Raw genomic sequence first — 24,775 nt, forward strand, 5'->3', positions numbered from 1 at the left:
ATACCTCAAACTTTGGCAAAGGTTTTGATACGGTCTCCCACAACATTACTACAAGCAAGAAACATGGGTTGGATGAATGAAATGTAAGGTGGATAGAAAGTTGGCTGAATCGTCAGGCTCAAAGGGTAGTAATCAACAGCTGAATGTCTAGTTGACGGCCAGTATCAAGCAGAGCAGTAATTTTCAACCTGTGGTCCTGAGGGTTCACAGACAATGTTTAAAGGGTTTGCAAAACAAGATTATAATCAATCAAAAAATATATGAATACCCACACTTACAATTCAAAGGGATCTTCACCTCCACCTGAAATTTTGTAGGGGTCCACAAATGAAAAAAAGGTTGAAAACCACTTAAGTAGAGTGTCCCAGGGGTTGATCCTGGGGCCAGTTTTGTTCAATATCTTCATCAATGATCTGGAAGATGAGATGGAGTGCACCCTCAGCAAGTCTGCAGATGACACCACGCTGGGGGGGAAAACAGTAGATGTGCTGGAGGGTAAGGCTAGGATTCAGAGAGAACTAAATAAACTGGAGGATTGGACTAAAAGAAAAATCATAAGGGCAAGTGCAAAGTGCTGCACTTGGGACAGAATAATCCTATGCACTAGTACACACTGAGGACTAGCTGGCTAAGCAGCAGCTCTGCAGAGAAAGACTTGAGGGTTACTATGAACAATGAGCCAAATATAAGCCAAGTATGACCTTGATGCAAAGAAGGCTAACAGCATACTGGACTACCTCAGGAGGAGTGTTGGCAGCAGATCGAGGGAAATGATTATTCCCTCTACTCTGCACTGATGAGGTCACATCTGCGTCCAGTTTTGCCCCCCACCATTACAGAAAACATGTGGACAAACTGAAGAGTTCAGCAGAGGGCAACGATAATGGTTAGGGGGCTAAGGCACATGACTTCCAAGGAGAGGCTGAGGGAACTGGGCTTATTTAGTCTGGAGAAGAGAAGACCGAGGGGGGATTTAATAACAACCGTCATCTACCTGAAGGTTGGTTCCAAAGAACATGCAGCTAGACTGGTCGTGGCAGGTGACAGAGCAAGGCGCAATGGTCTCAAGTTGCAGCAAGGGAAATTTAAGTTAGTTATTAGGAAGAACTTTCTCACTAGGACGGTTGTTAAGCACTGGGACAGGCTACCCAGAGAGGTTGTTGAATTTCCATCTTTAGAAGTTTTTAAGACCTAGGTAGACTATGACCTAGGATGAGACAGTTGGGGATGGTCCTACTCTGAGCAGGGGGTTGGGCTAGATGGCCTACTGAAGTCTCTTCCAAACCCTAGTTTTCTATGATTCTATGGAGCTCTGGGTAGCTGCCTTCCAAATATCAAGAAGACAAACACTCTGTAGGAAAGCTATCAAAGCCACTTGGGACCTAGCAAAATGAGCTCTGATCTCTGTTGACGAACCCATTGCAGCAACAGAACGCATGCTTTGTAGTGAGAGCTACAACTCGGTCTAAGCTCCACTGTACCAGAAATCATTTGACCTTTAGTTCTTTACTATAGAAATGAAGATCAAAGGGAGACTGCCAGAAGGTCCCACTGGGGCCTCTGGCTCTTGGGTGGGGGAGATGGGGAGTGAAGGAGTAGGTTATAATTTGGTAACCAAAGTGATATTCAGTAAAAAAAGAAACTGATGAATGTCTGTGAGAAACACCTATCAAACATACCCAAAAAAAAAAAAAAAAAAAAAAAAAAAAATCAATGGGAGGAAATCCATCATCAGTTTCTGAATCCTACCTACCAAGTGCATTTTCATAGACAAATGGAGTAGCAAGGAGACTATCATCAGTTCAGACGGTGGGTCCACTTGGGGTTTGAGGATTAGGTTTAGGTCCCACTGGGCCCTTCCCTGAAATAAAAGAACTGACACTACTTCCTGGTGTCCAAAATGAATAAGTCTGAATGACTCCTGTCTGAGATGAGGACCCATACAATGGAGTCCTCCAACTCCCACTCCCAATGTAAGGTGTACCTGCAGTAGCTTAGTTACTCAGTACCTAGGAAATATATTGCTGAAATAGTTATCTAGTGAGAAATGAACTAGTTCCAGATGTCAAATGTCTCCCTGAAGGGGGAAGGAGAGATTTCGAGTCACCTTGCTTGTTTAGATTTCATAGACATTAGGGCTGGAAGGGACCTCGGGAGATCATCGAGTCCAGCCCCCTGCCCAAAGGCCAGGAAGTCAGCTGGGGTCATAGGATCCCAGCAAGATAAGCATCCAATTTAGTCTTGAAGGTGTTCAATGTAGGTGCTTGAACCACCTCCGTTGGCAGACTGTTCCATACCTTGGGGGCTCGGACAGTAAAGAAATTCTTCCTTATGTCCAGCCTGAAACGGTCTTGCAGGAGTTTGTGACCGTTCGACCTCGTCATCCCTTGGGGCGCTCTGGTGAACAGACATTCCCCCAGATCCTGGTGGTCACCCCTGATAAACTTACAGGTGGCCATCAGATCACCCCTGAGCCTGCGCTTTTCCAGGCTAAAGAGTCCCATGGCTCTCAGCCTGTCATCGTAAGATCTGTTTTCCTGACCTCTGATCATGCGCGTGGCTCTCCTCCGGACTCTCTCAAGCTTCTCCACATCCTTTTTCAATTGTGGAGCCCAAAACTGGACGCAGTACTCCAGCTGCGGCCTCACCAAGGCCGAGTACAAGGGGAGAATGACGTCCCAGGATTTGCTCGAGAAGCATCTATGGATGCAAGCCAGCATTTTGGTCGCTTTACTAGCCACAGCATCACATTGCAGGCTCATGTTCATCTTGTGGTCAATGATGACCCCCAAGTCTTTTTCTTCTGTAGTGCTAACCAACGTAGCACTGCCGAGCCTATAAGGGTGCTGCAGGTTTTTCCTCCCAAGGTGGAGAACCTTGCATTTTTCGGTGTTAAACACCATCAGGTTCTCGTCTGCCCATTTGCTGAGCTTGTCCAGGTCAGCCTGGATCACCCGCCTATCTTCTGGCGTGGATGCTTTGCCCCAAAGTTTGGTGTCATCGGCGAACTTGGCCAGTCCACTCCTGACTCCAATGTCCACATCATTAATGAAGATGTTGAACAGGATGGGTCCCAGGACAGAGCCTTGAGGGACCCCACTGGTCACAGGGCACCACGATGAGTGACTGCCATCAATCACAACCCTCTGGGTCCGACCACGGAGCCCATTTCCCAGCCAGCAGATCGTGGTGGAGCCAAAGCCACAACTGGGCAGTTTGGCCAAGAGGTGATCGTGGGATACCAGATCAAAAGCTTTTTTGAAGTCAAGATATATGACATCAATCTCTTCTCCCTTGTCCAGGTGATAGGTCACCTGGTCATAGAAGGAAATGAGATTGGTCAAACAAGACCTACCCGCAACAAACCCGTGCTGGCTGTCCCTTAGAATGTTAGCGTGGGCCAGTCCCTCAAGGATGGCCTCCTTAATAAACTTTTCTAAGATCTTCCCCAGGATAGAAGTCAGGCTAATGGGCCTGTAGTTAGCCGGATCCACTCTCCTCCCTTTCTTGAAGATCGGCACCACATTGGCCTTCTTCCAGTCTTCGGGCACTACACCAGAGCGCCAGGAGTTTTCAAAGACCCGTGCCAGGGCCTGGGCTATGACGCTCGCCAGCTCCTTGAGTACCCTGGGGTGCAGGTTGTCAGGGCCAGCTGACTTGAAGGTATCTAGCTTCAAGGTGTTCCTTCACGAGGTCAGCATTGATGGAGGGTAGAGGATCCCCCTCACCCAGATTTCCCTGTCCCATAGCAGGCATGGGCATCCCGTGTGACTGATGAAAGACTGACGCAAAGTACCTATTTAATAGCTTGGCTTTTTCCTGGGCGTCAGTTGTCAGTTGCCCCATCTGGTTTAGCAGGGGTCCAACGTTGTCCTTGCTTTTCCTCCGGCTCCCCACATATCTGAAAAAGGACTTTTTGTTGTCCTTGATGCCTGAAGCTAGTTGGAGTTCAGTTGCAGCCTTGGCTTTCCTGGTTTGCTCCCTGCAGGACCGGACCAGTGTGGAGTAATCCTCCTTGGAGGTAAATCCCGTCCTCCATCTTTTGTAGGCTTTCCTTTTTAGCCACAGTAGGTCCGCTAGGTCTCTGGAGAGCCGGGGGGCTGCTGTGCCTCTTGCTGCCTTTCCTCCGTGTTGGAATAGATTTAGCTTGTGCACTGAGGATCGCTTCCTTGACAAGCAACCACTCTTCTTGAACTCCCAACTCCCTGGGGTCACGGTCCCTGAGGGCCTGACTGACTAGCCTCTTGAGCTTGTCAAAGTCGGCTTTTCTGAAGTCAAGGACTTCTGTGTTGCTGACTGACTTGCCAGCTTTACGGCAGATGGTGAAGGTGATCAGCTCATGGTCGCTGTCACCCAACTTCCCATCAATCACTAGGTCGCCGATTAGGTCGTCCCCCATAGCCAGTACCAGGTCAAGCAGCGCTTTGCCTCTCATTGGCCCATAGACTTCTTGAGTCAGGTAGAGGTCATCCACGCACAAGAGAAAGCTTTGCGCCCGCTCAGATTTAGCTGAGTGATCTTCCCACGAGATGTCCGGGTAATTGAAGTCACCCATGACAACCAAGGTCCTGGAGCAAGCGGCCTCAGTCAGTTCCCGGGCGAACTCCTGGTCAAGCTCGGGACTTTGAGTGGGAGGTCTGTAGTAGACTCCCACCGTTGTGTTCCCTGTGCCGAATTCCCCACGAATTTTTACCCAGAGGGTCTCTAGCTGTCCATGCCGGTCGCCAACATCAGCTTGCAGGGACATGTAGCTTTCCTTCACGTAGAGAGCTACACCCCCGCCCCTTTTGTCAACACGATCCCTCCTGTACAGGGTATAGCCCTCTAGACCCGTGGTCCAGTCATGGGTGGAGTCCCACCAAGTCTCCGTTATCCCAATGACATCATATTTCTTTGCACTGAGCAGGAGGACGAGCTCGTCCTGCTTGTTGCCCAGGCTCCTGGCATTAGTGTACAGGCAGGCAAGTGTGCCCTTGGGGGCTCTTGCCTTGCCCACAGATTGTGCCAGGGCTGGGGCAGGGGTGAGCTCCCTTAAGTGCCCCTTTAAGTGCCTTGGTCCGCTGGCTTTGCAAGGGCTGTTCAGCGGGCCAGCAGGAGCAGTAGTCCCCCCATCCCCCAGCGGGCTTAGTTTAAAGCTAACATACTATAGTGTTACTGCCTGTCATAATCTGAACACTTTGTCCTGTGATAGGATGCAGAAATACATGGCAGGCTCTGTGTACCAACCTGAGCTTCAAAAAACTGATATGCAGCTTGGCCTCCTTGGTAGACCAGACACCACTGTTTGAATGTCATTCCTGTGTGTTTCTCACCCATGATGGAGACTTTGTTACAATATGACTAATGGATGAGAATGAGAAAATGTGACTTCCTGAAGGCACTGGCAGGGTCCTTCCCCATGCAAGGCAAAGAAGCACTTGACAAACAACAAAACCATTATCTTGATACCAAGAATGTAGCTCCCAAGGGAACAGATCATCCACAAGGCCTGCATGCATCTGAGGCACTTAAATGTTATGTGACTTCAGATGGATAGGCAAAAGCTGCAAGTGTTGAAGCTAATGAACAGTAGCCTAAGGAGTGTGACTAGCTTCTGGAGTTTGAGTGGGAAACCAAAGAAGCCACATTGAAAAAGCAGGAAAAGGCCCCTATGCAGGAAACCAGGAAGCATGAAGTGGTGGTCAATGCTTCTGGCACAGAAGGAAACAAACAAATAAGCATACTTAGACTCACAGTCACTCTCAGAGTTGAAAGACAAGAGTCTGACATGGAGACCTTCAACTGGTGATGCTAGGTGGCCCAGAGCTGGGGTCAGTTCCCCAGTTGTTGTTGAACTGATGAATCTAGGATTTGTGCAACACAGCCAGGGCAGGCAACAGAGAATCCAGTTCTGGCTGGATCATCAGGATACTCAATGCCCAGAAGTTAAAGAACCACTAGCAGATGGGATGAGCTAGCAGGGGGCCGCGAAGGAGCACTGCATCTTGGTGGAACAGCCAACTTTGGCACAGACATTCTTGGTAAGGCAAGGCTGATGCACTGGACCTGTGAAGGTGAGGAGGCAGTCAAACAGCTGAGAAGGCCCAGAAAGCAAGCTCATCCCTGTGCTTCCTAGGCACTGAAAGGGTGAATTCTCTGCAACTGGATGTTGATGGGGGGACTTGAGTGCCAGGACACTGATGAGACTTGTAAGAACCCACCATGAGATATCAGATTCAGGAAAGATGAGGAGAAAAGGTGATGATCCCCGTTTTGAGAGGTACTTTTCCTTTGGAATCGTCTTTAGATCTGCGATTTCCAAAAGATGACTTCTCTGGCACTTATGACAAAGATGGTTTCTCCCAAGCAGGAACTTGCCCTGGGGGTTCTGCCTTTCAGGCTAGGAGGCTGTCCACTTAAATTTACCCAGGAGGTAAATCTGAAGTTTAGCTTCATGCTCCTTCTAGGTAGGGGAAGTGAATAATCTGTAAATTGTGCATCTTCCTAAGAATATGGGACTTCTCTAAATTGTAGGGGCACTGTGCCCGTCTAGGGCAGGCACAGTACCATCAGAGGGAACAGCCTGAATCCAGGCAACTTAAGGAAAAAGAAAAAGAAGCTCGCTGAGCTAAGGAGACCACTTGGCACAGTTCTGGGAAGCCTTAGGTCTCTCTCAAAAATAACGGAGACAAGAAAATATACTGAAAAAGGTTCCGAGTGCAGCTATAAGCCAAGAACTTGGAATATACTACAGAAACTTGGTCTTGTATGATATACTCCTGTACATTAGCATACCTAAAAACAACAACATATTAATGGGTTAAAATATGCACAGTACCTTTGGCATTTTTAGCATGATGAATGCACTCTACAGTCTGTTCCATTACTCCATCGTCTGCCGCTACAACCAGTATGACAATATCGGTAATATGTGCACCTCTTGCCCTCATTGCTGTAAAGGCAGCATGTCCTGGAGTATCAAGGAAAGTTATCTTTTCCCCAGAAGGCAGATGAACTGTCAAAACACAATTTAAAATACAGTACATTTTAAAGAAAAGTAGTGCGCAACATTCATCATTTTAAAGGATACATTTTTATTTTAAAAATGGCTTTTCTAGCCTACTGAAGCCACAGACTACTTTTTCATAGCATGCATATATATAAAAAAAAAAAAAAAAAAAAAAAAAACTTCCAAAAAACAACAAAGAAATCTGCTAATGAGCACAGGCCCTAAATAATGACAGTGTGGTACATCCTAAAGGTAATATAAAAATGATCTCCCAAGTATTTTAAGCTCATATGCCTTTCCATAATGGTGCTGGCTTTTGGGACTGGGAGACGCACCAAATGGTAGTTTAGATCAATGATACATTTATACATGTTGGGATTGTCAAAAGGAGCCTGCAGCAGATAGGCATCCACTCTACATGGCCACAGCTGAAGCTAGGGTTTTTTAAACTGAGATGAGCTGGTGCTCCAGCTGATATCAAAACCCACAGGTTCCTGGTTAGGAGAGTCTTGATTTTCTGTTCAGGGTCACACTAATCACTAAATTTGGGTCATGGAAAAATTTTTCTTCTAAGTCAGACTGGCATGGTCTGTGGAAGGTTTTGTCTTCTCTATAGCATAGAGCACAGTTCTCTCTCCAGAAACTTCTCAGCAAGCATTAAACAAGGCCTTTACTGTCACTGCAGTGGCAAGGCACTGTCAGTGCCCTCATCTCCCGTATGTTTGCTTATGGTATATTTATAGGGGGTTTCTGGTATTTTGAATATTGTTTCTTGAGGCTGTATGTAGGGGTGCAAAGTACTAACTTGTAGATTCCTTTGATTAACAATTACCTACGTACAGACTGGACTTGATTGCCCAGGAAACCATCTCCAGCCCCATCTTCCTACTTAAATGGAAGCCAGGTGCCTTATTACTGCCCTAGGCCCTTTAGAAAAAGTCTCAGCCATGGTACCTTTCATCAAGAAACGTAAAACACTTGGCATTACATGAACACCCCTCCTTCCACCTCACATAAGAAACATGGAGACTTCTGAAATGAAGCACAAGTCTTTAGCTACCTTACAACAATTTCCTATCTTCATACATGCAGTTTTACAGCTTTTAAGAAAACACAGGACAGCTATACTCTAGGATGACCTGTAGATGCAGTGAAAAAATTGGTATCCCTGATAAAAATTATGAGGACTGTACAAGCGGGTATTTGCAGTTCAAAAAGCAGGGTATATGTAGGAAGTGAAAGCTGTGCCCCACTCACTATCAAACTGGGATTAAAGTAGGGAGATGCTGTATCCCTGGAATTGTTTACTGTGACTATGGAGCAACTGGTACAATCATTATGAAATTTGCAGGGCAGAGTGATTTTAAATGGCCTATCCTAACTTTACCTATATGTTAATTACTTGGCTATCAGGGAGATAGAAAGAACAACTGGAGACTCAAAGGAAGTGGCAAGATAAATGGACTTTTACCTAGAAGCAAGGAGTACTAATAACAATCTTCAAAAGGAACAACAAATAAAAATAAAAGGTGTCAATACCAAGCATGAATGCTTGCTAACTATTGCTGTAGCAACTTTTTACACTTGGGGAAGACCAAGCCTCTACTATATGATGAAGGTATGCTGCATGCATGCACCCAACTCAGCCCCACACACCAAGTTCAGAGGTGAGGGTCCAGTCTGAGATCCACAAGCTGCACAGGCCATAAGGCTCTGCAGCCTGATCTTTGACACCCCTGGTATACAAGATTATAAAAGCCTACTGTTGTATTTGGATGCGTTCCTGGGTTATTTATTATGAAAAACAGAGATAGAAGAAGATGAGAGGAAACTAAATACTTTCAAAAATAAAATAAACATTTTTAAAGATATGAATTTTGAGACTAGAAATGGGAAAGTGTATGGAGAAAAGTCTAATTGCTATGAAAAAATCACGTATAAGAAATGCGGTGAAATTCCAACAACTTCAGTGTGGGCAGGACATATGGCTAGGATTATACAAAACAGACTAACTGAGGCCATTGCTACAGCATCTGGCCTCCAGTATTGTCAAGAAGTCAGTGTGGACATAATACTGAGCAAACCTAAGAGCTCATTAAGAATTACTAGCTATGGGAAAGTCATGTCCTCAACAGAAACAGGCAAGAACAAATTTAAAACACTGCCAAGGACCTCTAAGATATATATCTATATCTACACATCTATAGATAACCTTCAATAATTTTTTATTCACTAGGAAAAGTCACTATCATCCATCTATTCATAAACAAAAATGCACAAAGGAAAATGGGCAAATCGTCTCCTAGCACTTTGCCTCCAGGTCACAATTGGTGGGAGCAGAACAAACATATGCCGATTCTGATTTCAGCATCCTATACGCTAGACCAGGGCTTCCCAAACTTTTCCTCAGCGTGACCCCATTTCCTCAGCATGACCCCTCACTCCCAACCCACAGCCCCCCAACAACCCCAGGTGTCACCCACCCACAGCCCTCCAAATTCCTCCAGGTGCCCCAGGGCCCCCAGCCCCTGTCCCCACAGCAGCACCAGAGCCCTGGCTGCCATCCACAGGAGGCAGCAGCTGCTGTGGCCAGAGTGGAGTGCAGAGCCCAGCTTCTCTGGAGCAGAGCCTGGTGGGGAGAGAGGAAGATGTAGGCTGCCTGCTGTAGGCTTGAGACTCCCCGCCCTGCGCCATGGCTACCAATCTGAGGAGTCCCTTGCTTACCTGGCAGTAGCATAGGCACATCTCTGCACTGCCACAGCTGCCGTGCCTGACTTCGGTGGCCATAGCGCTACGGCACTCCCTCCCACAACAGGTCTCACCCGCTGAGCCACAGAGGCGAGTCCTGCCTGGAGATGCTCTGTCCTAGCTGCAGCCCCACATCCCGCTGTGAGTGTAGAAATCTCAGGGGGCATATTTATTGCAACTCCATCCGCCGATGCTCCAACCCCATTTGTGGTTACAACCCACAGGTTGGGAACCGCTGCTCTAGACCATACCACCTCTCTAAGACACCAAGAGAAAATAGCATAAGCTATTCAATAGCATTTGGCCCACAGAGCTGAAAGGTTTGCCAGTGCCCTTGCTGAGATTGGGCAGCAAAGAACTGCACCAGGCCTGGCAGCTAGGAATTATGAACTGCATCTGCATTGCTGCTGCTTCTCTCCCTCCCCTCTCCCCAAGACTGCAGTGCAAATGCAGCATCCAGATGATGGAAAGATGTACCAGGAAAGGGAGAAGTGGAAGCAGTTTCTAGTTCCAGCCCCAGTGCAGCCCCCCTGGGTGGAAGTTGCACTCACATCACAGCCAGGAAGCAGAGGGCTGGGAGAAACAATAGCAGCACAGGAGCAGCTTCCATCCAGAAAAGAGCTCGCTCGGAGGGGTTGGAGAGCTGCGTCTCCACTGCTCCCACTACTACTCGGCCCCTGCCCAACCCCAGCACAGCTTCTTGCTGGCTGGAAGCTGCACTTGCACTGCAGCTGGGGAATGAGTGGCTGGGAGAAGCAGTGGCAGTACAAGCACAGTTCCAGCTTGCTGGATCCAGCAAGGGCACAGGGAAAGCCCCCTGCTGTCAATGTGCTGCAAAGCCATCTGGCTCAGGTTGGCCTGGAGCTGACTTGTCTCAGCATGCCGCCTGAAAAAGGCTGTTGGCCCATGGCATAAGCAATAGGGACTATGAGGGGAATTTTAGGCAGGCATGCTACACTTAACCAAACTGTAGTGGGGCCTAGAAACAGGGGTATCTTTATCCCCATTTCAACAAAAAGTGTCACAGGATCTTTAATGGCTCCCAAGTGATCCAGATCTACAGTGCAGACCATCTGCATAATGCTTTTAGATTGCACCCAAGCAGCATGGCTTATGATTTGCAGCAAGATCATACTGCTATAGAGCAGTGGTTCTCAACCCATGGCACAATTAGCACACTGCTGTGGCCCATGTGACTTTTTTTTTTTTTAAATAAAATAAGTAAAGACATTTGACAACGTTGAAATGAGAGGCATTACAAAATATTAATTTGTATTGGATTATTTTCAGATAACAGACACAAAATACTTTTAAACGGATACACAAGTTAAGTTGCATGGGTATGGCCCACATAACACATTGAGAGCTGCAAATGTGGCCCACTATGGCAAATAGGCTGAGAACCACTACTATAGAGCATACCTTGCATGCACTGTTCTTCAAATAAACTGTAAGCAAAGCAGCAATACATTACAACTGATTATAATGTATTTATTATAGTAAACAATGCATAGCAAACTCAGATATATATGGTTAAATCATACCAAGAAAGGCACCAATATGTTGGGTGATGCCTCCTGCTTCCATTGCTGCCACTTGAGTTTTTCGCAGACCATCAAGTAAAGTTGTTTTCCCGTGATCAACATGGCCCAGAATAGTAACAACTGGAGGTCGTGGGGTTAACAAAGCTGGATCTGCAGGAGGCCTACAATTAACAGCAAAACATTTGCTTTGCAAATACCAGAAACATTATTTGTGTAATATTTAGGGTGATAATAATTGTTATGCAGAGTCAGCAGCCATGAATCATTGCTTAATGCTGAATAGGTCAGTCAAGCTTCTCCCCAGTTCTTCGCATAGGAAAAAAAAAAGTAATCATAACTAAATTCAAGCATTTTGTTCCCTTTATAACAATGCTTGTTATTTCTGCATCATCTAATACAGCAACTAACTGGAGAAAGCAAAGACAGTTTGTTAAGAAGTTGCATAAAAAAAATCAACATCTAAAACACAAATAAAGTGCCAGAATTCCTACATTAAGTTTCTGGGCAAAGCATTTAACCTGTTTAAAATGTACTTTTTAATTATCAGCTATGTATCATTTCCTAAGTTACTATTTTAATATCATTAGGAAGATACTGGCATAAAATACATTATTTCAATTAACACAGTCAAAGAGAGCAATCAAAATTTTACCTTTTTACAGCATCTTTATTTTCTCTCATTTTCTCTTTACCTCTCTTTACTTCTGCCCACTTGTACTTCATCCCTGATTTTTCAATAGCCTCCTTTACCCACACTTCTTTTAAGACTGATTTTGATGTTAGTGACTTTAGGTCAATGTCTATGTTCAACAGGGCTTCATAAACATGGTCTGATTAAAGAAATAAATTAGACAATTCAAACTTGATCCTCCAAAACACATGGGACAGAAGTAACCTTTAGTACATATATTCATCCAACATATATTTCATCCAATAGTCCAGTTCAAGGAAAAGCAAATTAGGTAAAGAAAAAGTGGCAGCTTTCACAGTTTTCCTACATATATGGTATATAAATGAACTATTTATACATTTTATAGTTGATTTATGATTTCCCATTGTATTCTATTCAGAAAGTATTTTTGCTTATAAAGTTCCTGTAATAACTTAAGTAAGATTTTCGGAAATCAAAGTCTCATTAAATACTATGCCTATTTTATTCTTATGCTTACCATTTAAAAACAGTGTGCTTTATATCCTGCACATACCATACACATATAGCATTAAAACTTAAAGTTCTGTGAACCAGTGGAAATAGCCAAAACAATTGCTTATAGTCCATAGGGAATCAGCTGATCACAAGATACTGGTTCTGTTGCCTTAGTTCCAGCTATTACAGTCTACTAGAAATTGCTAAAATACTTCCCTTGCATGACTTTCCAAGGTGGCTCCATTACAGTAAGTGTCAGAGGTATACAATGCAATTGTAAATGGGAGAGGAGTAGGTCCTTTTAATTGTAAATGGAAAGCAGCCAAAATTAAGTGCCAAATTTTACCCTCCAGAGCTCATAAGAAGTCTAAATTTCATACCATAGCTTAGGTAACACTAATACAGTTGTGAGCAAATGGATTTATTTTTCAAAATTACTTCCTCCGTAGTCCTAATCTATCCCAATGCACTAGAAGTCACACCAAGTGCCCCATACAAATTAGATTTGTTTTGCAGTTATCTAAGAAATATCTTTAAAAGTCTAGAACAGATCATTTTTTTTCTTTGCTTCAGCTCAAAGTTAAGACTCATCATCATAAACTGGAGGGCTGCAAAAGTGCTACTGAAAGGAATCTCAAGCAAATCTGTTCATGCCACTGTTCATACCTTCTCTGGTATCAGAAATGCAGAACACATTGCAACAGTTAAGAATTGCTAATGAGTGACATGAGCACCATTAGAAATCTTAATGAGCCAGCAGATCCCTCAGACACAGAGACATGGCAGATTCTTTTTGTTCTTAGCACAAACTGAGAAAGGCTGCTGAGGTGGAATTTTACACAAGTACAGAATTAGATTTTAACACTCCCCTTTCCCCCATCCCCTCCCCCGCAAGAATATGTAGGTGCTACAATTATTCTCTGGCTTTGATGATCTAAGATGTCCTAGAGGCTGCACTTGAAATAAACATTAATGTCACTCATCTACAGCTGAACCAGCAACCCACACAGCACAGACAAGGAAAGTTGCAACTTGCATGGATGGAGGTTACACCTGTTTTAAGCACATGTAACCTCAAGTATTATAAAAAAAACAAACAAACTTAGCTTTCTTCGTATTCCACATTTTGCAATACTGCAGCTACATCAACAGCTGGAGTTGACGCAGAATCCCAACACTGATGAAGCCTAAATACTTCTATTTAACAGACACCTGGCATTTTAAAAGAGAGGAATTATAACAGCTTGTTTGCCTGTAAAAAGTCAAGATGTGCATTATTATAGCTCTGTAGTATTATAATTGCCCCAATTTCTGTTTTGTCTTTTACCGTAAATTTTCAGGCTGGGAACCTCTCAACACCTGAACCTTTTTTCAAGTGGTCTTCTGGGAAGATGTGCTAACACTGTAGTTACAGCAGCCCTACAGCTCTGCACTGAAACACTTGCACAATTTCCAGTCAATTTACATAACAGGTAGAACATTTTACTAAAGAGGCCTGGTGTTAAACTAGTTCTCTACCTGTTCATTAAAAAAGGTACAGAATGAGAAAGAGAAAAGAAAACCCAGGTAACAGGATCAGAGCATTAAAAAAAAAAAAAAAAGCTGGAAATATACACAGAAGAAAAAGAATTGTGCATCTACAAAGCATTTTCTTTTTATTTTATTAACACAAGGATATACAGAAAAACTTACCTGACAATAGGCACTGTGATTTATTGTGGATGCTGGTAAATAAGTGTTACTCTAGAGCAGTGGTTTTCAATCTGTGGTCCATAGACCCCTTGAGGGTCCACAGACTATGTCTAAGGTCTGCAAAAGATGATTATGTTAAAATCAAAAGTATGTGAATAGTCACACAATCAAAGGGGTCCACACCACCATTCAACATTTTTTAGGGGTCTACAAATGAAAAAGGGTTTAAAACCACTGCTGTAGAGAAACATTCCCCATAAGGCTGTGTGAAACTTTGGTTGCCAATTCGATTTGGAGGCAATTCAGTGACCAAATCTCCAAATTCGAATCGAATCAGGAGACCCATTAAAAAGTCCAAATCAAATCTGAAGCCTCCAGATTGATTCAGAAAAGCAGAGATTCAGATCAGCCAGGGAAAGGCAGGCACAGCTGGGCAGCTGCAGGTTCTCCCATGGCTCTTCTGGCTGGTAATGGTAAGCCCCCATAGCTGCCCTGCCCAATGCACTCACCAGATGTAGCAGCAGCAATGAGGGCCTCTGAGGGCTTGTGGCAGAGACCCGTCACCTGTGTAGCATGGGGCAGTGGGAATCACCACCCCTGCCTAGCACCTGCCCCATGGTGTGGGTACAGTGTGCCTTGGCAGGGCACCTCACACCTTCTGGGAGCTGGGGCTGAGTGGTGCCAGGCTCCGGCTGAGTGCTGAAGCCACCCCAGCTCCCAGGGAGCATGCAGCAACCTGTTGAGCCGCGCTGCACCTGCCCAATGTGACAGGTGCCAAGCAGGGAGGTGATCCCCACTGCCCTCCAGGGCCCCATGCTGCAGTGAGGAGCCTCTGCCATGAGCCCTCAGGGACCCTGATCACCACTGCTACAGCTGGTGAGTGCAGAGCTTTTTTTTATTTTTTTACATGATGGGAGGCTAGGACCAGGCAGGGGATGGGGCCGGGCAGGGTAGCCATGGGGGGCTTCTGCCACAGCTCCCCCCCGCATCCGGAGAGAAGCAGGCACAGCTGGAGGAGCTTTGGGAGAACCTGCAGCCACCCAGCTGTGCCCACCTCTCCCCCGGCTGATCCGAATCTCTGATTCAGCTGAATCAAATGCAGACAGCAAGTCAAATCACTGTACTGAATCACTGTCCTCCGAATCAGCCAAATCCAAATTGAATACTTCCCTATTCGCACAGCTTTATTCCCCATATCATTCTTTAAAACTCCATTATTGCTTTAAAGTATGTGTGTGTGTGTGTGTGTGTGTGTGTGTGTGTGTGTGTGTATGTATTTCACAAAATTCTAAAATATTTTTCAAAAGAAGAAACAAACTCACCTATGTCTTTTTTCATAACTCTTGCAAGTTCTTCAACAGTCATGTTATGCCATATTTCTACTACTACTTTTTTAACTTTAGGTTGTACTGATGGTAATTTCCATTTTTCTTTTTTTCCCCACTACAAAGGAGTTAGATATGTACATTAAGATAAATTAAGAAATAAATTATTAAAAACAAGAATGAAAACTTAAAAATGAGTTTTAAACCAATTCCTTCATCTACTTTACATATTAAAATTATTCAAGAAACTATAAAAATTACTCAATGCTATTTTTGCTTCTCTTTCATCTAGAGCACTGAAAGTCAATCAAATATTTTTTTACTTTCACTTCTAATCAATTTTTCTTTCCAACTGGTGTCACAACATCTGGTTTTATATTACTTCAATTACTTGACCATATTTGGGAGGGGGGAAAGAAATTGCAATTCATTTGCATTAGTCTTATAATTCTAGAAAAACTTCTCTAGCTAAAGCAATAGTTCCCAAACTGTGGGTCCCTACCCCAAATGAGGTTGCAACATCAGCGATTAAGGTTGTAAGATTTCTGCACCCACATTGGGGCATAGGGCTGCAAAGGGACTGGACCAGCTCTAGACAGGAGCCACCTCCACAGTCCAGCAGGCAGGACCCAGTACAGGAGGGAGCACACCACCATGGCCTCCAAAGTGAGGTATGGCAGTAACCGCATGGAGTTGTGCCCCCATTGCTACTGGGCAGACAGGGAGCACCTCAGCTTGGTGGCAATGGCGGTCCAGTGCTCCCTCCTACATCAGGTCCTGCCTGCTGGGCCATGGAGCCCCCAGGGGGCAGGGTAGCAGGGAAGGGAGCCCCAAGCCTGCAGCAGGCAGCCTGCATCCTCCCTCCCCATGGGCTCTGCTCTGGCCATGCTGCCCACAGGGAAGGGGACAGGGGAGGGGGTGCAGGAGCCAGGCTCCAAACTCCACTCAGGCTACAGCAGCTGCCCCTCCCAGCAGGCGGCAGCCAGGGCTTGGGGGCTGAGGTAGGACAGGGGGCATCAGGCCCTGGTTTTAGTGCACCGGGGGGGGGCAGGCTACAGGTTGGGAGGGAGAAGCAACAGCAGGGCCAGGGGGCTGTGGGTCAGAAGTAAGCAGCGCTGGCAGGGCCATGGGGCTGCAAGTTGGGAGTAAGGGGCCATTCTGAGGAAAAGTTTGGGAAGCACTGATCCAGAGTAATTTTACCCTGCATGCAATAAATTCACTACAAATAGAGCTTCTATCTATATAATGAAAATGCTCAGACTGATTTCTTGTACCATGTACTTTCAGATAGAAAATAAAGTAACTGTTGGAACAGTTAATTACCGTGTTTGTAGCTAAAAGCCTATATTGTAATAATGCAACACTGCCAAATTTGTCTGTTTGCCAGAGCTGTGGGTACAGCTGAGCTGGCAATGTAGGGTGTGCAGACGAGCGCACAGGCTTCCATTGTGCCCTGTGAACTTTCCGGTAAGGCAGACTATGCAGCTGGCGGCAAGCACAGTGTAACTGGACCAGGTTTTCCAACTTCAGCACTCCTGCTCGGTTCATTTTTCTACTGTGAAGAGTAAGGACAGGTTGAAAAACAACTTTCAACTTTAAAAAGTATCTCCCAATTTAGCAATACTTCGAAATCAGCAATCTAAGGAAGAAAAAAGAAAACATTTTCTTGAAAAGATCAAATGAGCAAAATATATTTAGCAACTGCAGTATTTTCTTTCAGATATTTTCCATCGTTTCTTCTTGCTCATTTCAAAAGTTTCTGTCCTTTCTGTCTCCGTTCACAAGTCAATGAGTTACTTGCAATCTATTTTCACGTCTCTTTGATTTTACTTAGTAACAGAGCTTATTAACTTTTTCAGACTCCAGAGCCTCTTCAAAACTTTTTGGAAATCAGTGGCACCTGCATTTAAAAATTAAGTTATTTTTTACAGTGCTTACTTCTTGCATCCCATGATACCTTTAAAAAACAAATATCACAGGGTGGCAGTGTGGACAGCAGTGGGCACCGCACCCATGAAAGCAAGGCAGCACTGGCAGCAGTTGTCTGGTAAGGCACTGGGGAGCTTGAGGGTGGATATTTAGACTCCTGAAGGAGACAACTATGCTTACAGGAAGTAGAAGGGGATGACAGTGGCTGCAGGAGGTGCAGGGGCTGGTGCCAGCTCAGGGCAGGACTCTGCTATGTCCCGCTCTTTCCAGCACACACGGACAGCCTGTCCACAGTCTGTACCTGAGCAAGTGAGCACAGCCCATGCAGTTAGAGCTGCTCTTCTGGGGACTTGAATGCTATCAACTAGAGCTACTATTCCCTAGTCTCTCCCACCAACTCTGAGAGCATGGGAAGAGCGCGTGAACGAGCCAGGCTAAAAAAACACAGCCCCCCCATGCGTCTTTCTGCAACAAGGCAAACTGCTCCAAGAACAGGTGCAGTTAGTACAGGGGCTGCTGGATGAGTGGATGGCAAGAGTTATATTTTTTAGCTCAACTTCTTCCCCTACTCCTCTAATGCTCCCAGAGCTGATGGAAGGGGCTGTAGAAAATGGTGTACCAGGGTGGCACTTGTCCACAGGCTGCCCAGCAGATGAAGGAACAAGCGCCTCCTTGCACAGGTGCATACCTTGCATAGGAACCAGGCACCGCAACATCCTTCAAAAGATGTCATAGTACCCTGCCTGAGAATCGCCAATCTACAAATATAAAATTCATGCTGGTCTTACTATATTGGATGTGGCCCTTGCTATACAGTTAGACACCTCCAGCAGTTATATTGGTGTAGGTGTCTAACTATAAGCATGCTGCAATGGTACAAAATACTTTACATACTGAAGCAAACTGCATCTTGCATAAGCCCTGCTCTGAATGATCATCTCTAAAGGTTTACGCCAGTGTAATGACATCAGCACAGTCATATCAAACCAGATCTGCATAACACAGACAGATCTTAGCCTGGAGTGCAACACTCAACCTTTTTAATGCATCTGGGATGCTACTTCCACATCAACTGATCTCTCCAAGTTAACTCTGTCATCTTCCACCTGAAAACGTGGTCTACTCTATGCTCAAAAGCGCCACATCACCACACTCCTGCCAGGCTTCTTCAACTAAATTTCCTTGACTCAGGGTGTCAAACTCAGGTCTCCGAGGCAGATCTAGCCACGCCTGTGCCAGTGAGCAGGGCTGGTTCAGCAAGGCACCATGTGCGGTGTGCTCCCCATGCTGGCCCTGTGCACACATGGCCTGACCCCAGAGCCAGTGTGCAGGGTTGGTCTGGCAAAGCCACAAGATGGAGCTCACATCTCAGACTGACTCCTGTGCTGCATGACGGATCAGTTCAAGATCCATAGGCTGGATCATGCAGCTCTGTGGGCTAGATCCAATTTGTGGACCCTCAGTTTGACATGTCTGGTTTAAACCATGCTACCAGTCTTGATGCCCAGTGTCTTCTCTCACAGACATTCCTGTGCCATCTTCCATGTAGCCATTTTTGTTTGAACTGCTGAATTCCACTATATCCACAGCCATCTCTAAAACTCATTTATGTTGCAATGCCTGTGACACCAAGCAGAAGGCAGTAACCAGACAACCAGTAAGAAATCAAGCTGGACTCAAGATATGAATGACTTACTGACCAATCACCCGACCTTACTGTTATCATCCTTGCCCTCCGACAAGGAATCTTGTCAACTCAAGATCAGATGCTTTTCTGGATTGGACTCCTCTCATTTGTGAGGCACACAAAGCCAATAAGGCACATACGACTTGCAACGCAAATCTTGAAATGCAGGCTTCAGTCCAACTCCCCACTGACTTCAGCAGCAGTAAAAACTAAAGACTTCAGAATTTGAAACAAAGGCCAAAACTTTTCATTTGCTGCAGATTTTCATGAAATGTAGGTCTTACATACGTGTGCATAAGTTACTGAACATCCAAAGTGATTATTTAAAAAAACAGCCAACAATGACAATGCCCAACTGGAACACTGGGATGTCCTTGCTTTTCCAAATCAGGTTTTTGCTGTTTTAATACATCAGGTATAGCTTTAAAGACATTTTACAAAAGGGAGCAAAGACTCCTACAAACACCCGGCAGCTGACACAAAAGGACAGCACCCTGGACTGCTTCCGGTGGTTTCAGAGGATGCATAAAGCACAGGTAAGTTTCACCTCAGCCCACACTGAACCAGGTAGGAGATTGCGAATAGCCAGTTAGTGGTCAGGCAGATCCCCAAGGAGATCTGCAAGGAGCTGACTAACTGAAAAGCATTGATGTTAGGGGAGAATGGATCATCCCTTCACCAGGTAACAAGGGTGAAGCAGCTACAGGAGGTGCTGCCAACCTTGCAGCCCAGCGAACTGGACAAGTGGCAGGGGTTTGGCATGCGCAGCCTGGATCCATGGATGCCATACAGAGTGCCAGCCTGACCCCACACTGGATCTGGCCCACAGGGATCCCCAGAGGCTGGACACTTGGCAGTGGGGGGCAATGAATGCTGCCACGGCTCCCCTGCCAACAAACATCTGGCCCAGCAGAGCTGGGAAACTGCACACTCCTGCCACGTGCTTAGACAAGGAGCCCCCCTCCATGGGCGCCTCCCCCTGGCCTGGGGCAGAAGTCCCGCCCCCCGCACGCTGCCAGGGGTCGTTGGCTGGGGGCGGAGGGGGAACGACACGCGCCGCTCGGAGCGTTCAAGGGAGCCGGCCCGGCCCGGCCCGGCCCGGCCCGGCCCCTCACCTCACCTCACCTCACCTCACCTCACCTCACCTCGTGCCAGGCCCCCAAGCCGCCCTCCCGTCCGGGCCGGAGAACACAGTAACCCATCTGAGGACAGGAAGTAGGGCAGGCGACCTTCCAACCCAGAAGCAATCGGGAAGCAACGCGTCGGACATCACATGGTGGGGGCGGGGCTTTCTCGCACTGGCCAATGAGCAGCCTCGCGCCCCGCCCCGCCCCCCTGACTGCCTCCCAGTTGCTCCAGCTAGCAATAAGTGGGGGGATGCTGGCGTTGCTGGAGATGTGGGCTCTGAGAGGGTTTTTACTGCTATCGAGCTGGTTGCTGCGGCGGCAAGGCCGGCCGGTATCTCACACCCGCCGCCCTTTGCCAGCCCAGCACAGCACACCTCACCCCAAGCGCCGCACGGAACGGCGGCAGCCCGGGTCCCGCCTCTGAAATGCCAATGTGTGCTGGAGACGTCTTGGTCCAGGGCCGTGCCCCCTGCTACAGGGGAAGGCAAAGGCCCCGCCAAGTCCTGCGAGTCTGACCGAGGGGTGGAGTGCCTTCTGCACCCCAAAAGAGGCCCTGCAGCCAGAAGCCCCAACTTTGCTCCTAGCAGGAGACCTGGTGCACCCGTCAATGTCCCCCAGTGTTGGCTATAGCCAACACTCAGTGTCTCTGAGGGAGGCTTAAACACACACGTGTGTGTATAGAAAGATAGCTATATCTAGATATAAAGATATCTGCACATATACACATAGCAGAGGAAAGGGAGGGGTGGGGGAGCAACCAGCAGAGCCTACAAGCATGGGAAATACCCATACTGAAATGTAAGCATAGCTAGGCCTCGCCCTAGATCATACCATCCCTGATCAGTCGCTGTCCAACCTCTTCTTGAACACCTCCAGTGATGGAGGGTCCACAACTTCCCTAGGCTGCATCTATTCCACTGCCTTGCTCCTAACAGTAAAGAAGTTTTTTCCAGATATCCAATCTAAGTTTACTTTGCTGCAAGTTAACACATCAGGTCTATATCCTCCCCCCTGCAGCAAGAGAGAAAAGGTGTGTTTTCCCTCCTCTCTATGGCAGCCGTTGAAATCTTTCAGAACTGTTGTGTCCTCTCGTAAGCACCTTTTCCTCACACTGAATATGGACATAGCAATCATGTTGTGTTCATCTATAGTGAAAAAATTGTACGTCTAACATCAGCTGGCAATACCAGGGTGGCTCTTCCAGTAAATAGGGAAGTCACAGGTGAGTCCAGAGATGACTGCAGAGGCTTCTGGGACCCGTCTGTTCAACAGCAGACATGGCAAATAGTTTCAGCTCTTTCCCTTTTTTCTTTGTTTTCAAGGAGGCAAAAGTACTAAATGGGATCACTCAACTGTCCCTCAGGGTGTGCAGTTCCCACTTGTGATGTACATGATCAGTGGGTTTTGAGTAGACCAGAATAATCTGTTTTTGAAGGACTTTTAACATTAGAATGTAAAATAGTTACTAGGGATCAGTGCAGATATGCTTTTTGATTAATCTTTCTTGCTGACAGCTGGAAATTATTCCATTTATTGCCATAATGCTCTTTTAATTAGCATTGAAACATGTTGTAGCCACATGTCTTGTAACCACAGAAGCATACTGTTGGAAATTAAGCCTTTATTGTAAGTTGCTTATTTTTGTAAAACATCTGGGAGAAGCCCACAGAGTATTTCCGATGCTATAGCTAAGGATGATGGGTTAGGTTCTAGAAACTTCTTCTGTTGAACTGTGTAATCAATTATGTTTTAACCCTTCTTTGAAATAACCAGCACTTACTATTTTTTGCTTCTATTGTAGTAAATGTCCACATTTTCACGTGCTCAGTTTAACTGCATATTAGGTTACTTGTCTTGTTTTGAATTTATTTTTTGTCATTCATTACTGGTCAGATGGTTGGTGGGTAAAGCAAAACTGCATGTCTCTGTCCATATTAGCATGTGGATGGCCCTGTAAATGTACATGCAAATAAATAGTTAAATAGATAAATATTAACTTGTATGTATGTGGTTGTGGCAGCTGAGTATATACTTAGACTTTTTACAAATCTGGTTGCTATTAAAAGTCCATATGCATTCATATAACATCACAAACAATATATTTTAAAATTAATGCTTTCAAAATTCAGCTCCTTTCTTGAGGTGCATCAAATTCTAACTAGTGTTGCTCTCGCGCACATGCTGGAAAACCTAAAGGATAACAGTGAGCACTGGCCAGCCCATTCCTGTATGCTCTGGACAGTTACTGGGAGATTAGTTCCAAAGCTTTCCTGTAATCATCATGACAGAAAAAGTGCAGCTGAACTTGGGAAATCAGTACAGTGTACAGGCTTGTGGAGCATGTAAGGGTGTCTAAAGCATAGCTGTCTCTAATTTATTTCTGCAACTAGCCAGAACATGCAGGAGAGCCTGTGCATAGGATTGATCTGAGGCAGAAAACAGCTGCACATCACCATGTTTGCTGCAGCTGTGAGGACACTGCACCTTTTTTCCTGCATTAGCTAGAGTGCAGTCCATAATTACTATCTCTTTGTTATAAGAGAGGCACAGCTGTCTTTATGCTCTTGGAAACAGTTACTTGTACACAGTTAACTGGCATTTCTTTCAAATGTGGTGGAGTCCTGTCTTCTCAAGAAAAGCCTGCCTTTAAAAAATTAGTAACAGGCAATTGCATTACTTTAGTTTTACCACACTAGAATCAAGAAAAAAGAGCCAAAATCTCTCTCTTTGTAACACAAGATACATTTTAAGTTAAACATTGTTTTCTGGTAACCGGCAAAATGTTTCTCCAAGAGGTAGCTATGGAGAGTTCTCTGGTTCTTCAGTGCCTAATTAAGATGACTGAAGGTCAGATTTGTGGGGACCGGCCATGGAAATGCCTGGCTGACCTGTGAATACCACTGTCTTGGACACATACATTGGACACCTTTCAAAAGGAACATTTCAAAAGAGCAGCAGCCAGATTTTTCTAGTTGTTATATGGTGCGAATTAACTGAGAACAATTCAAATGCAGTTAAATCTTCTTGGCTCCTTCATACATGAAGCAAGAGCTCCAGATGGGGTTGCTACAAGTCTCAAACTTGACCCAGCCCTTCCCCACATGCCTAATCCTGCTGTTTCTGAGTGGGTAATAAAAACTCAGCTTTTCCTCAACACCTCACCTACAGCAGTTGCCTACACCTCCTCATGTGGATCTTGTGGGCGATTCCATAGCCTCTCTAATGTGGCCTAACATTTCACTCAAACCAGAGCTCTTAATCCTCTGATCCAATTTGCAAATTACATCTGTGCATCGGCTTTGATTAACAAAGTTGTTTGCGCTATTGAGCACATCCTTAATACATAAACACTCTGCTTTTCTTTTGATGCCCCTCTCTCTCTAAATAAGAGAAGCTGGATCCTGATGCCTTCACTTTTCCTATAATGCACCTCCTTTAATCTATCTGTTGATAAGCACCAGTCAGTATAGTATCCTATTTTAAAGCCTCATTTTTACTAGAAGGGATGCCGTGATGTAAATTATATCCAAAGTTCACACTCAGGTTTGCTGAATCCTCAGTATTCCACCTATTTAAATATCTGTCTTTTTAATTATTGATACATCTTAATACAAATTAAAAGTCTAACTCATAAGATTTATACTCAGCCTAAACAATCATTTAACAAAAGCAAAAGTTGCTGATGTTGCTGCATTGATTTTGCTATCTTGTTTTGCCCCCTAGTTGCCCTTATCTGTGTAATTCAGACCTGGTTCACCCTGGATTTCATAGGATTGTGAATTCCTGGAGCCAGGGAATATCTCTGACTTCATGTTTGTACCAGGACCCAATACAAGGGAGCACCAATCCTTGCCAGAGCCTCAGTTTACCACACTCACACGACGAATTATCATAAAAATAGCCATTCTTGTGTTTGAATTGTTTGCATATATAATCTCATTAATTGGGATTTGCTTTTTGTTTAGGAAATAAATACCAAGAATCCCTTTCACAGGTTAGTTACATAACACAGTCCTGAAGCCTTCTGTCAGATGACAGATGACAGGGCTACAGTTTAATTAAGGCTCCACCGTCCCTGTGTGTGTGAATGCAGATATATTAATAATTTGATAGTGGGATCTCTGTTGCATCTCTCTCTAGTTAAATAAACAAACAAACCTTAACAAAGATAGACCTAGGCAGACTGTAAGAATGAATGCTAGCTGACATTTAAAATGCAATGTATTCAATACAAGTTGTATTTTCAAAACACTTATTTGAATCACCATTTTTCCTTGCAAAACATCCACTCCTGAATCGGCAGGCAAGCAGGATTTGTGTTATTTGGCTTCATGCCTGAAACTGCAGCTTTTTTCTCCCATAGGAATTAATGCAAATTTATTCCACTTGCAGCGAGCTTCCTACTTTGAAACTGTTCATAGGCTGCACTTACTAGAAAATAGAGTCTACGCACTGATGAAGAACATAGTGGAAAATTCTAAAACAGCCTCTCACTTCTTAATCCTGACTGGCAAATCACTGCGGAAGTGTGCTGCAGAAAGGGGAATGTGTGACACAGATCTGGCTCTGACCTACTTAGCGAGCAAAG

At 45.3% G+C, this 24,775-nt stretch overlaps 1 protein-coding gene across 6 annotated transcripts in view; it reads right to left on the bottom strand.

The window, feature by feature from the left end:
* Nucleotides 1–20,325, bottom strand: part of MTIF2 (mitochondrial translational initiation factor 2) — a 37,414-nt gene extending 17,089 nt beyond the window's left edge. The window contains exons 1-6 of one of the 6 annotated variants that reach the window (XM_090049583.1): nt 20,206–20,325; nt 16,768–16,999; nt 15,442–15,562; nt 11,933–12,110; nt 11,281–11,441; nt 6,818–6,994 (exon numbers count right to left, since the gene is read on the bottom strand). In XM_090049583.1, the coding sequence (XP_089905709.1) occupies nt 6,818–6,994; nt 11,281–11,441; nt 11,933–12,110; nt 15,442–15,562; nt 16,768–16,992 (862 nt within the window). In that variant the 5' untranslated portion in view covers nt 16,993–16,999; nt 20,206–20,325. Of the gene's footprint in view, nt 1–6,817; nt 6,995–9,712; nt 9,922–11,280; nt 11,442–11,932; nt 12,111–15,441; nt 15,563–16,767; nt 17,000–20,190 lie in introns of those variants that run through there. The other 5 variants (XM_090049574.1, XM_090049589.1, XM_090049597.1 and 2 more) reach the window with 5 other exon arrangements.
* Between the last annotated feature and the right edge of the window lie 4,450 nt (nt 20,326–24,775).

The sequence above is a fragment of the Crocodylus siamensis genome, chromosome 1 (genome assembly GCF_052110815.1).
Source record: "Crocodylus siamensis isolate JL-2025a chromosome 1, ASM5211081v1, whole genome shotgun sequence".
Lineage (NCBI taxonomy): Eukaryota > Metazoa > Chordata > Crocodylia > Crocodylidae > Crocodylus > Crocodylus siamensis.